This window comes from Sinocyclocheilus anshuiensis, unplaced genomic scaffold (assembly GCF_001515605.1).
Source record: "Sinocyclocheilus anshuiensis isolate Anshui unplaced genomic scaffold, SAMN03320099.WGS_v1.1 scaffold336, whole genome shotgun sequence".
Taxonomy (NCBI): Eukaryota; Metazoa; Chordata; class Actinopteri; order Cypriniformes; family Cyprinidae; genus Sinocyclocheilus; species Sinocyclocheilus anshuiensis.
In genome coordinates this window covers 40,683-54,910 of record NW_015555712.1, presented here as the reverse complement: position 1 = coordinate 54,910, position 14,228 = coordinate 40,683, and the positions used below count along the sequence as shown (strand labels likewise).

General features: G+C 40.1%; 2 protein-coding genes across 2 annotated transcripts in view; both read left to right on the top strand.

The window, feature by feature from the left end:
* LOC107672107 (neurofibromin-like) overlaps positions 1-2,710 on the top strand; it is an 84,350-nt gene extending 81,640 nt beyond the window's left edge. The window contains exon 57 of the mRNA XM_016465192.1: positions 694-2,710. Within this exon, the coding sequence (XP_016320678.1) occupies positions 694-836 (143 nt within the window). The 3' untranslated portion in view covers positions 837-2,710. The remainder of the gene's footprint in view (positions 1-693) is intronic.
* Positions 2,711-4,461: 1,751 nt separating this feature from the next.
* LOC107672073 (A-kinase anchor protein 1, mitochondrial-like) overlaps positions 4,462-14,228 on the top strand; it is a 25,993-nt gene continuing 16,226 nt past the window's right edge. Inside the window, exons 1-2 of the mRNA XM_016465165.1 lie at positions 4,462-4,626; positions 9,130-10,688. Coding sequence (XP_016320651.1) covers positions 9,155-10,688 — 1,534 coding nt within the window. The 5' untranslated portion in view covers positions 4,462-4,626; positions 9,130-9,154. The remainder of the gene's footprint in view (positions 4,627-9,129; positions 10,689-14,228) is intronic.

The following is a 14,228-nucleotide window of genomic DNA, read 5'->3' as shown; positions in this document are numbered from 1 at the left end:
GTTACATAAATTAATTTGTAATTAATACATATATAATGTAATTTGTTTTTTATATTTTTAATTTTATATTTAAATTGATGCATACTAAGGCTGGTTATGTTTGGCTGTCTGTTGCTACATAACTTGATATTTTATTACAGGACCACATTGTTTCTTTGCACCACAGTTTGGCTTTAGCACCCAGTTAAATGCATCATAACCCAAAGTTTAAAGCAGTGTGGCCTTAAAAAAAAAAAAAGTGTGAAATCTTATAAAAGACATTAACCCAGTGTTAAACAGAGTGTGAAAAGCCTTTTATAGTTTACAGTTTGTAAATTTGAACCTGTGAGAACAGTAATGCTGATATATGCCTTCTAATAATTTACACAAGAACAACAGGCACATTTTAAAAGCACACTTATGTCTCATATCATGAATGCTCACAGGATCCCTGCATGAGACTTTCTCCTCTGTGTGATAATGTAGTGCACTGAGACACCTGCTGTTCAATATGTGTACTTACAGTTAGACTCCATGTCAAAGCATACTGTACGTCTGTGAAACCTGACCAAATGCTTGAGTTGATGTTTTACATTTGATAAACGTAAATTAAGATTAAACAATTATTGTGAAGGTAATTGATTCGATTTAAGGTTTTGAGTAAGAAACAGGCAACAGTTGCGACTGGTGTTACATTACATCTCTCTCCTGCAGGCATCGACAAGGAGAACGTTGAGATTTCTCCCACCTCGAGTCTCTCCACCAGTGGGCGAGCACGACACGGGTCAGCCAGCCAGGTGCAGAAGCAGCGTAGTGCAGGCAGCTTCAAACGGCCAAGCATCAAAAAGATCGTCTGAGAAGATTTGAAGCATTTCTCTCTACTCCGTGGCCATCGTTCTTCTCCACGAATCCTTTTTGCTTTCCGTTGTCCAGTTAACAAGGTTCCTGCATTGAAGAATCGCTTAAGTGTTTGTTTTTTTTAATACCAGTTGAAGCTTGACACACACTTGCCTAAATGAACTACTTCAGGAGAATTCACTGAACTCTTATGTGTTGCACTCAACATCGAAAATGTCTTGGGACCGACCACATTGAAATGCTAAATCTGTCCAGCTGAGGCGTCCACTCTTCGTTTTGCACAAACTTGAGATTATGTCCTCATCGATGTCTGAAAGAAACACAAGAATGAGAAACTGATCTGATCAACCACTACAGCAAACAGATGACCAACCGTGTGGAGACTCGCAGGCTCATTATCCTGGCCTCCGGCCTTTTTCCATTTTGTCCCGGACCCAATACGGGATGGACGAGGGGCCTGTCCTGTCCTGATATCCACATGCTTGAAATCTGGATGGCAATCCAAGATTATATGTGTACTATATTATTGACGATAATAACGATCACATGTTTTGGGTTCTTATTTTATCCATTGTGTGCCTTTGTCAGGGTTTTCAGCTGTGTATAGTTTGTAAAATAGGCAAGACCTTGCTAAGGAAGGGAAAACAGGTACTAATTATGAAAATGTGTTGCGGCTTTAACATTTACCATATTGTCCATACGTCGCTACGGTGTAAACTGTACCATGTGACCATCAACTACTAGAATATCGTATTGCAGCATCTAAATATTTATTCTGTAGATAATGTTTTCGGAGATCACATGAAGGTTTGCTTTGCGATCGGTCGTAAAAAAACAATTCTAGAAGAGCAGTGGATGAGTATGTATTTTTTTTTTCCCCAAAATGCACAAATCAAACACGACAAATTGGCATTAATATTCATGTTTTAGCATTGTCTCACTGTGGTGCAATATGTTTTTTATTTGTTTCGTTGAACACTATGTGTGTGTATACAAATTGCACATGATTTAAGTGTGTGATCAGGAAAAATCCATGCACACTTTTACCTTCCCCTGTTCCCGTCTCACTAACAGCTCACGTACGGCACAGGAATCCCAATCCCACCACAAGCTGACATAGTAACATTGCACCAAAGACTAGTTTGCAATATTGTGAGGGGAAACTATTGTGAACTCCATTTTGTATATTTTTATGTCTGTCTCGTCTATGTTGTATGCCTTAAATAATTATTTTCTTCCATACAGTTCTCACTAGCTTTGTAACCATGTTTTTGGCGTTTCATTTAATCGTTTTCCCACTCGTCGCCTAACCAGTGAATTGCAAAATTAAACACAATTGTGCCATTTAAGTTGGAATTAACATGCCATTTGCAGGGCTTCACGGTGTATTTAACATACAATGGCCATCAAAATTGAAGTGGGCGATTTTTGTGTGCAATATGTTTTCTGCATTACTTTTCTGTCATTATTATGCCTATCTGCAAATCTACAAGGAGGACACGGTAGTGTACCTAGTAACAGACTCAAGTACATTGTCTCTTTGAAATGCTTATTAAAGGGAAACTTGTATTACTAAAGAAAAGGGTACCTGCCAAATGTTTGAGGACGGAATATTTATGCATAATTTTAATTTTATGTTTCTGAAAGGATTGCATTGAAATACTAGATGTTTCACACTTAAAATTGGGACCAAATCAATGTAATTTTTCCATTTCATTTGTAGATTTATTTTACATTTTCGTATGTTTTACAACGTACTATACTGCAGGTCCAAAAATGTACGTTCATGCTGACTTGTGGTCATTTTAGGGCACTAAGTATTTACAGTGAAATATCATCCCAACTGCAGATTTCAGATCACAGTGATCAAAAATGAAACTTGAAATGTTTATTCCTTCTCTATATGTCGTGATGGCAAATTTCACATCAGTCCATGTCAAATTGAGTTTTTAAGATAAATTGAAAATATGAAGGAACATAATGACCCAATCGAGTGTTGGAAGTGTAAGATTTGTCTTCTTTTTTTTGCATCCATTACTCTGAATAACCAGAATATAACTCCTTTTTCTTGAATCTTAGATGTTGCATTGCTACTACCAATCTAAAACTGACCTAATTTGATATGTCAAAACTTTAAGACAATAATGAAGGCATAGTCTTCTTGACTGCCATGATGGTGGATAGGACACATGACATGCCCCTAAGCCTTTTAAATAGCTTATGTAATTAAACTGTCTTATGTTCTCATCATAAACCTGACTAAAAAAGTGGTTTATTTTATATAATTCAAAATGTGTGTTTGTCTGATGCATTGCCACATTTTTAATTGCATTGGTCACCTGTAAATATGTTTGTGTAAAATTGGAAGGTATATAAATACAAGTGTAAATATATGTGATATTGTATTACTTGCTTTTTTGTAAAGCGGTTAGTTGCTGTTCATGTATAACATGGCAATTTAATTATACCAGTGTTCGTAATAAAAGTTTCCCTCAACCCTGTTACCCTGCTGTCTAACATGTGGAATCAATTTTTACTCTACATTTCTAACTGGGTTTTATTAAAGGGAAAGAAATGTTTAAATGCCAAGAAGATACCTGTATCAGATGTTTATCACCTCAGAAACTGCCATACAACCTGTGCAAAAACAAAATGTTTTAGATGTTTGAAGTTTTAATGATTTTGTATTGATAAAATTGTCAAAAAACTTGACTATAACCTCGCTTCAGGGGCATTGTAATGAAATCTAAATGATAAGAGATACTCTGTGGATTACATTCATCAACTTTAACAACATTTAAAGTGATTACCTTTCCACAATCAAATGAGGTTTTGCAGTATTTCTATTCTGAATATATGGAAGAACAAAAGTACAATACAACTGCAACATCTCTGTTAAAACCAACTTTAACCAAATAAATAAAACAAGAAACAAACAACAAAAAGATGCTCAAAAACGTCCTTTGACCTCAAATCGTTGACTTTGGAATCTGTTTGTGAAAGTGGCCTTTCACAAGCTAAGTAATCCATATAGATAACTTAAACATGCATTAGGGAGACTGACAAATTTTAACATCTTTTTTTATTATTTTATATTAAAATGAATATTGTGTACTAGATAGTTCAGCATTTCCATCAGTTTTTAATCTTTTTCTGCAAGTTTACTTAAATGTTCCATATAGTCTCAATGAATATGAGGTCATATGTATAATAATTATACAAAAATCAAGATTTAAATGCCATTTTAAATGAAATACTGCATATCACACTGCTTGACGGGTCAATACTGTGATCTTTTCAAATGTGGCAAACACTCCAGTGTACCAGGCTGTATCATATCCAGGGGCAAAGTTCAAAGTTTAGCAGCCAACTGCCATGTCAATAACATTAAATAACTGCCGCTGTTTGTACTTTGTTTTACTTTACCTTTAAACATATTTTGAGCTACAATCCTTGAATCTATTTGGAGTCTTTCTGTCACATTTACTTATTCCCTCAACATTATAAAGAAACGACTCCGTAATGTCTTCGGCAGCCTCGTGAAGTACGAGACCACTGTGTTCTCGCGATGTATCCATACATTAACACTGACAGCGGACTTATCGCGAGATTTGATCAGCTGATGCGTCTCTGTTTTTAGAGTGTGCGTTAGGACGGTCAACACGTGGGTAGGAGAGACAAGACACACACATACATACGCAAAGCGGGGGGACACGTTGGGATTGTGCTGGGCCTTGAACACGTAACATTAATATTATACGGTGGCGGTGCGAGGGACGCATAAACACAGTGAGTATAAACCGTGAGTTCGGGTTTTTAACTTAACGTTACCTCATATATGCTGATAGGTGAAGCTTAAATAGCGCAGAGGGAGCCCATTTTCCCATTTTAGCCGCCTCTGATTAGTCCTGCTGTCGCCTTTTGCTTGACATTCAAGCACATTTTAACCATCTCACATGCAGCCATTTCATCTTCAAAAATGATTTCCACCTTCATTGGTTCGACAACGTATGTCTGACATTGCGCCAGTGCTATCCAAAGCGCCTGGAACGCTTTAGCTATAGTGGCTAACGGTGTCGCCAAATCTGAGTTCAACTCTAATGGATAAATAACAGGTCTTGCACATTATTTAAAGTCGTCTAATTGAGGAACTGCAGTAAAATCTCTCATTAGTAGCTAACAGACCTTATACTATTTAGCAAAAAATCATCTTGACCACCTTCAGCTGCTACGACCATGTTTTGGAACATAGTAACGTTACCTAACGTAGTTTTTAAGTTGATCAGTAGCTGGTTGGCCAGGTTAAGTTACATATTCCACAAACCATCTTGACCATTTTAAGCTGGTTTCACCAGCTGGTAGCTGATTTGTTACTGGTCCTACCAACTAAGGACCAGATAGAAGCCATTATAATCTGGATGTTCCATGAGGGAATTGTCGTTTCCATATTTTAGGGTCCAAATCCTAATGTTACTTGGAGCTATTATCATTTGTGTGGTCATTTTGGAGTATGACAGGGAGAACATATGCTCTTTGTTCTTTGTGCCTTGAAGTCAATTCACACCTTCATTCAGCTGAATTATGTACCGAGCCACATGGACGAGCGGTTTCTGTGAACTCATGGATAATTCAGGGCCGCTGTGAAGGAGGAGGACTTGGTGGAGGGTTACCCCGGTGGAATCGGTTTAAAGTCAAGATACTTGAAGCGGTCAGTACTTCAGACTGAATAACTGCATGGGGCTTTAATTCATTCAGCGGCCTACCACGCGTACTGTAGGTCAATATCACCTCGCTAACTGGTTATGCGTGCTTTTCTTTATTTAATCACCTCGGTTATGCGTGTGGTTTAATTGCTGTCATAAACCGTGGAAGCTTCTGCTTTTATTTATTTCATTTCGCTTATCAGTCTTTATAGCAGCAGTGAACAGTTAGCCTGACTGCTAACACGCGCAGCATGCAATGCAACCTGGTAGACATCAGGCCGCAAGGTGTCTATTTTGTCTCAGTCAAGACGTGCACTTTTATGCACAAATTATGTCGTGTTATCATTGACTTTCGCCGCAGTGACAGTGTGATAAAAACGCTCTCCGGTGTAATTATCCAGCAGCAGCCGGTGCGCGTCAGTATCACCTCAAGCGCCAGAGTGTTCGCAGGTTCGCTTTTGTATTCTGAATGCAGCAGCACTAGTAAGCCGCTTACTTGCGATCAATGGGTTCGTATGTAACGTGTTGCGCGAATGACTGGCTACGGTGCCCTCTCCGTTAATAACACACCTCCCCAAGGTCGAACGGGCCACCGTGCAGCACGCGCTCGGTTCTTTCTCTATGGTCCGCTCGCGCACGCGCCCAGGCCATGATCTGACACTGAGCGTTAACTCGCCGAGCGTTTATTTAACCTCGTGCTGAAGGTGAACACAGGGCTGAAACTGGTTCAGGAGGACTTTACTGGGCAGAAACTACAGCATGTGACTACATTTGGTTGACATGAATGCTTGAAACGTGCTCTCGAGACTGATAGCGTTAACAGACAGTGTAGTATTAATATTATGGCTTTTGCATTGTGTGACCAACCCTCCACAGATAGTGCAATTACAATTTCTTGCAGTAGAGAAAAGTGAAAGCTACCAATGTCTGATATATAGAAATTGTGTTTGGTATAGTGCGAAATCATTTATGTGGCACTTAAAATGAATAGTGTAAAACTTTAATTGATAGTGTTGTTTTTTTGTTGTTCAATTTCTGGGGGCCAAAATAAATGCTGTATGAGATTTTCTTCTGTACATTTTCTAAGAGGTTTGCGGATTTTGTAACCCTGTCATCAAAATATTGTACCTTTCTAAATGATCATAGGCTTCGCTTATCCCGTGCGAATGCACCACACGAAATTCAGAGGTGGGGGGTTAATTTAAAAATCTCACAAGGTCTCCAAATAATACTAATCCCGTGCGAATAGGGTTTAAGACTGACTTTTCATCTCAAGTCTTCGTTAACACCAATATTAAACTTAAGAGTGATGCTGTCGCTTAGTAGGGACTAGCTACTTTGGGGTCAGATTTTGGTTTGTTGTCATTTATAAACAATATTTTTCCATAATATTTGTTTGTTCATTTTGAGCTTGAGGAATGTGGTCAACACTACGATCTGAGTAATCTACTAATTTTCCTGCTATGATGTACAGAGATGCCAAGTGATGCATTTTAGGGAATATTACAGCTTCGATATGGTCGGCATCATGTTTGACATTGATCCTGCTAATGATATAAGGAACTTTACACTAATTGATGCTTCAGATTCTGTTAGCATGGCACTTAAACAGGGCTGTAACCCCCCCATAATTAGAAATTGCCAAATTTTTCATATTCTTCCTGCTGCTCTGCTGCTGTCTAGGATTACAAAAGTTTTAAAAGTTACAACCTAGTTATAAAAACTAACTTCAGCGGTCTGTCAGCGCTCAATTTCAAAATGATTGAGATGGTCAATAAAATCAGACAAGGTGGGATTTACCGTTCACAGAAGCCTAACACGATGCTTTTGTCTTTAATATGAAAGATTATCGACTGACCGTAATATCCATTGATGCATTGATGTTAAATTGAAAATATAAGCTTTAATTTAACCTGTTAGTGTTCCAACGTACCACCCGTAAATTTTCCAGGAATGCTTAAGTAATTGATATCATATGATTCTGAATATGATGAGATTTTAACAGCCATTTACAGCAACAAGGTATACAGGCAAGACTGAATGAGTGCAAATTTTAAAAAACAAAAGTTCAAATGGTCTAAGACATGGTTATAACTTTGTACTTAAATATATTTTGATACTGAATTTTTAGTGTATTTCTAAATGTTTTCCATATTAAGATCCAACTTTGGTTTCTTTCTTGCGATATATTTGTCATTCCTTACGCTACATGCTCAGTAGTCACTATTTCTTGACAGTCAGAGAGGCTAACAGCAGGCTGTCTGCTGAAACGCTATCTGGGAGCTGAGAGAAACGGAAACCCCTTTATTTTTGGTTACTATGCACAGGAGTGAATGGGAGGGGTTTGTATATGATGTGTTCCTCCTCCTCTGGAGAGTGGGATTTGCTGTCCCTGTGATGGAAATGCATGCATGAATGTCCTTTTTTAACTCTGAAAGGATGCCCCTCCCGGCCAGTAGCAGTGAGGTAGACATTGCACGTAGCTCTCAGCACCCTCTGAGGTTGAATGTCAGCCATGTGATATTGTCCCCGAAGTTTCTGCATGGCTGCCTAGAGCTCTCCCCTCTCTTACTGTAAAGCAGTCAGGCCAAAAGTGCTGCAAACAAAGCAATATGTTATATGTAATTTTTATTTTTATTTTAAGATTCACAAGTTTTGATTACCTGCTTCTGTTATTTCTAGATCTTGTTCTTTGTCTTGGAAGGATGCAGTTTATTTTTATTACATACTATGTGATCACCAGTATATATAATAATTCCATTGAAGATGTTTTAGTGCCCATGCATCTTACATAACCATGAGCTAGTTGTTTTCTAGATGATACACAGACTTGTGAACAAGACAAAGGAATAAATGTTGACAAGGTATAATTTCCCAAGATTAGGATGAGTCGCCCATTCTTTCACTTCTTCCTAAAGGCAACACATCTTAAACAAGAAATAAAACCTTTTATTACACTGCTCTCTGGAATACTTTCTTATTGGCCTGTCTGTGGTCAAATGTTTAACTAGTTTCCAGCTAAAAATGCTGTACTTGATTCATGTCTCTCAAATCACTCTGAAAAAATAAATAAATAAAACAATAAAAATCAACTCTCCTTAATGTCATGTCCATTTACTCATTTAAATAAGGTAGCTGTTGTAATTGGGACAATGTACAGTAATTTGGTTATTGCAAAATGTTTACAATTTTGCACAGTTTTCATTAAACATTAAAATGACCCACTAGAATGGGTAATAGGATTACAAATAGGCCAAAATAATCTTCAGTTTTTTTACAGTAGTGGTTGGGTACTTTTGGGACTAAATGTTTATTTGTAGTTAATGATAAACTTTAGTTTCTTGTATGTTAAAGTTTTACACACACATTTATGTTTTGGTTGGTTCTATTGCTTTGGATAAAAGCGTCTGCTAAATGACTAAATGTAAATAGATATATAAACTATAGTAACAAGACTGAATGGTTAAGCTTAATGTCTATGTCAGGTTTATTGTTTGTCCTTTTATAGTGCAACCTGTCACCATAATTTCCTTTTTCATTTTGCTTTGACACGGTTTGTCTAATCATTTTTCCTTGTGTTGATCTGCAGGTGTAGCTGCTAGGGTCTAGAGGAGATGCCACTGAGGTTCCGGTCCTTTGTTCCGTATACGCTTCCTGGAGTGCTGGCGCTCATAGGCTGGTGGTGGTACATCTCCCGCAAGAAAGAGCGAATCACCAGCCACGACAGTGAAGAGGGGTCGTTTATGGGCTTGCGAACCTCCTCTGGTGAGGGCAGCAATGGGATGGTCGACAAGAGCTGCCCCGCGGCCAGCAGCACACACCGCAGAACCAGCCGAGACAAAGTCAAGGCCAAAGAGCACAGAGCTGTTGAGCAGGAAGTTGTAGCGGAGATACACACGCCGGTGTTAAAAACCACTGCGGGGGAGGCTCTTGGCGCCCCTCCAGTTGTGTTGGCCAGTGGACAGCTAAACGCTCCTCAGAGCGGTACAAAATCAGTCCCCCCACAAAGCCACCCAGAGACAACAACTCCTGTGTCATCTGCAACCCCAACAAAAACAGTGGAGGAGAGCACTCCTCACAAAGGACCAGAGGCCGGCGTTGGTAACAAACCTTCAAGCCAGTTACTGTCAGATCTAACAAGCACTGGTTCAATCAAGAAGCAGGTCGAAAACCAACCACTAACTAAGCAGCGTCCCGCAGAGCTAGCCAAAGCAGAGCGACCTGAACCTGAGGGAGAGGTGGCCGCTGAAACCTCAGCACCGACTTGCACTCAGAATCTCCCGGCTGACCCTTTAAAAGATGAGCTGCCCACCGCTACATCTTCAACAGAGAGCGAGGCTGTCTTGCTGGAGACCTGCAGCCTGAAAACGCCACTAACCCTGACCCCGTTCCCTAACTCCACCAGCACACCCCTTTCAGAAGGCTCCACGGAGTCTCGGCACCATGAAAACGGAGACCTGGGCTTGCCGGCCGAGACCAGTCCAGACATGCAGGAGCTCCAGCGTCTTGCGGCAGGGCTGATCACTGAAGTCATCTCGGCAGCCACCCAGGAGGTCATGGCGGTCAGCAGCTGTGAGTCCCGGTACAGCAAGGGCTCTGAAGCGTCCGACAGCAGCACGCCGGCTATAAATGGTAAGGAAGTGGAGTCGCATATACCTCCAGAGAGTGTGGAAAGCGCAGAGTCACGGGCGGTGCAGATAGCAGAAGACATCGTCAACAGTTGTCTGGCGCCTTCGCTCTGGAAGATGCCAAAGAATGAGAAGGAAAGAGGCTCGTTGACTGTGCCGTCTGGGGAACAGTTGGAGTCCACGCCGGTTCTGGCCAAGCTGCAGGCAGAGGAAGCTCTGGTGGAAGACTCAGGATGTAGCACGTGCCAGTCAGAGGATGGCATCAGCAGCGAGGATCTCCACAGCACAGGGTTGTCCTCGAACGTGTCTGAGAGTAAAGAGGACCTCATTCAAATTTCAGGGACTTGTAGGGCCTCTGAGGGTCAAGGAGATGGACTGCAAGAGAGTCTTTCTCTAATTGCCCCTCAGGAGTCTCCGCTTACCGCAGAAAATGTGGCTACGGTTTGCGAGGCAGCACGGCTGAATGGAACAGGCTTTAGGAATGGCGCTGCTAGTGAGGTAGAAGCTGACCAATCAGGAGGTGAGTTACAGTTAATAAGAATTTAACGACAGGGCTTAAATGGATAGTTAATGCAGCAATGACTGCAATGAATGGTTCTGTCATTTAGTCTCCCTGAAGTCATTCTGAACCCATTTTACTTTCTTCTTGTATAGTGCCTCGCACACCTGAATTAATCATAGGGATGTTGGATAAGTACAAAAATATAAATCCTGCACTCTACTAAGTTTGCACAATCAGAAACATATTTTAATGAGTAACTTTTCATCAATTAACCTTACTCAGGCTCTCATCTGTGGAACGCAAGATATTTTAAAAAAGGCACTTTGTTCATATAATTAAAGTCTGTGGGGTTAATTGTTTTGACCCCATTGTCTTTCACTAAACGGACCAGGGGTCTCATTTATAAAACTCTCTGTAGATTTCATCCTAAAAGTGTATGTAGGCACAAAAGCTAGATTTTGCGTACGCACAAAAGTTACGCCAGAACCTGCGCAAAAATCCCTTTATAAATCCCAGTCAGGGCAGGGGAAGATTGTACGTACGTGCATCTCCACCCCGACTCCTCCCCGAAATAACCATATATGGAGCTTACAACGCCTAGTTTTACTATGCATATCCTCATCTGCATATCATTTCTATGCATATTCCCATCCACGTGACACCATGTTTAACACCGTCAAAGGTACAAGACATTAAGGAAATATGAGATACGGACTATAAATGTCATTTGTGTCATACTCATTCTTTTTTATTGCTAAAAATCATCCAGTATCCTTATGTTTTAGAATAAATACATCAAAATATCCATAAAAAACTGTTTAAAATAGTTACCAGAAAAATAATTTAGAATAGAGAATAATATTTCAGTTGTTTTTAAAAATTCAAATTAAATTAAATTACAGTTGCAGTTGCTGATAAGGTGAGCATCTTTAACTCCACCAGCACACCCCTTTCAGAAAGCTCCATCGAGGCTCAGCACCATGAAAACGGAGACCTGGGCTTGCCGGCCGAGACCAGTCCAGACATGCAGGAGCTCCAGCGTCTTGCGGCAGGGCTGATCACTGAAGTCATCTCGGCAGCCACCCAGGAGGTCATGGCGGTCAGCAGCTGTGAGTCCCGGTACAGCAAGGGCTCTGAAGCGTCCGACAGCAGCACGCCGGCTATAAATGGTAAGGAAGTGGAGTCGCATATACCTCCAGAGAGTGTGGAAAGCGCAGAGTCACGGGCGGTGCAGATAGCAGAAGACATCGTCAACAGTTGTCTGGCGCCTTCGCTCTGGAAGATGCCAAAGAATGAGAAGGAAAGAGGCTCGTTGACTGTGCCGTCTGGGGAACAGTTGGAGTCCACGCCGGTTCTGGCCAAGCTGCAGGCAGAGGAAGCTCTGGTGGAAGACTCAGGATGTAGCACGTGCCAGTCAGAGGATGGCATCAGCAGCGAGGATCTCCATAGCACAGGGTTGTCCTCGAACGTGTCTGAGAGTAAAGAGGACCTCATTCAAATTTCAGGGACTTGTAGGGCCTCTGAGGGTCAAGGAGATGGACTGCAAGAGAGTCTTTCTCTAATTGCCCCTCAGGAGTCTCCGCTTACCGCAGAAAATGTGGCTACGGTTTGCGAGGCAGCACGGCTGAATGGAACAGGCTTTAGGAATGGCGCTGCTAGTGAGGTAGAAGCTGACCAATCAGGAGGTGAGTTACAGTTAATAAGAATTTAACGACAGGGCTTAAATGGATAGTTAATGCAGCAATGACTGCAATGAATGGTTCTGTTCCCTGAAGTCCCTGAAGTCATTCTGAACCCATTTTACTTTCTTCTTGTATAGTGCCTCGCACACCTGAAGGGATGTTGGGGATGTTGGATAAGTACAAAAATATAAATCCTGCACTCTACTAAGTTTGCACAATCAGAAACATATTTTAATGAGTAACTTTTCATCAATTAACCTTACTCAGGCTCTCATCTGTGGAACGCAAGATATTTTAAAAAAGGCACTTTGTTCATATAATTAAAGTCTGTGGGGTTAATTGTTTTGACCCCATTGTCTTTCACTAAACGGACCAGGGGTCTCATTTATAAAACTCTCTGTAGATTTCATCCTAAAAGTGTATGTAGGCACAAAAGCTAGATTTTGCGTACGCACAAAAGTTACGCCAGAACCTGCGCAAAAATCCCTTTATAAATCCCAGTCAGGGCAGGGGAAGATTGTACGTACGTGCATCTCCACCCCGACTCCTCCCCGAAATAACCATATATGGAGCTTACAACGCCTAGTTTTACTATGCATATCCTCATCTGCATATCATTTCTATGCATATTCCCATCCACGTGACACCATGTTTAACACCGTCAAAGGTACAAGACATTAAGGAAATATGAGATACGGACTATAAATGTCATTTGTGTCATACTCATTCTTTTTTATTGCTAAAAATCATCCAGTATCCTTATGTTTTAGAATAAATACATCAAAATATCCATAAAAAACTGTTTAAAATAGTTACCAGAAAAATAATTTAGAATAGAGAATAATATTTCAGTTGTTTTTAAAAATTCAAATTAAATTAAATTACAGTTGCAGTTGCTGATAAGGTGAGCATCTTTCAGCTATTTTTAGTGGTAAAATATAGGCCTATATTTATTGCAGTGTAAATACAATTATCTGACTCTGCGCGTCACTGACAAAGTATTTTAAAAAGGAAATGTGCAAATCTTACCGTTTTCAAGTCTACCGTTTCCTTCAATTACAGTGGTATTTTTCATTATGTTGTGGCGATGCCTTCACAAGACATCAACACCTGTGCAGCTGTGGTTGTACAGTAAGCTATTATCATTGGACCTATTCAAACCGGACAATAGACCGAATCCAGCAGTGTCTGCCACAATATCAAAGTTACTGTGCATCATTGATCATTGTTCTTGCTAAAAATATTTTCTCATAACAGGAGATGTGCAGTTTAGTTTAAAGATAAATTATTGTGCACCTATAGCACACCTCACTGTCATTAAAACATAGCATACCACAGGAAAAGTAATCAAGAGCATCCACTACAAATAGGCTGTGTCTAAATTCATATAATTTTGGTTTAACTTCTGCATAATGACTTTATGTAATTTCAGTGCTTATCTCCATTAATGAGAGTGGAATATTTAATGTAAATGTATATGATGAAATGAAAACCGTTTAAAATTATTGTTTACTTCATTACTTTTCTCTCTCCAGGAAAAAAAGTCCGTATGCATGTGTCAGAGTTTGTGTGCAGGTGTGCAAATTTTCCAGTCAAGTTTGTTTTTTTATAAATCCCACCTTTTGCATAGGAAGTGCTGTATGCCTCTTTCAGGGCAGGTTTTGTGCATACGCAACGGTTATAAATGAGGCCCCAGAACTGTTGCAACATTCTTCAAAATATTGTGTGTTGTAGGAGAAATACAATCAAAACAGATTTGGAGTGATATGAAGGAGAGTAAAGGATGAAAGAATTCTCATTTACAGTGGGTACGGAAAGTATTCAGACCCCCTTCAATTTTTCACTCTTTGTTATATTGCAGCCATTTGCTAAAATC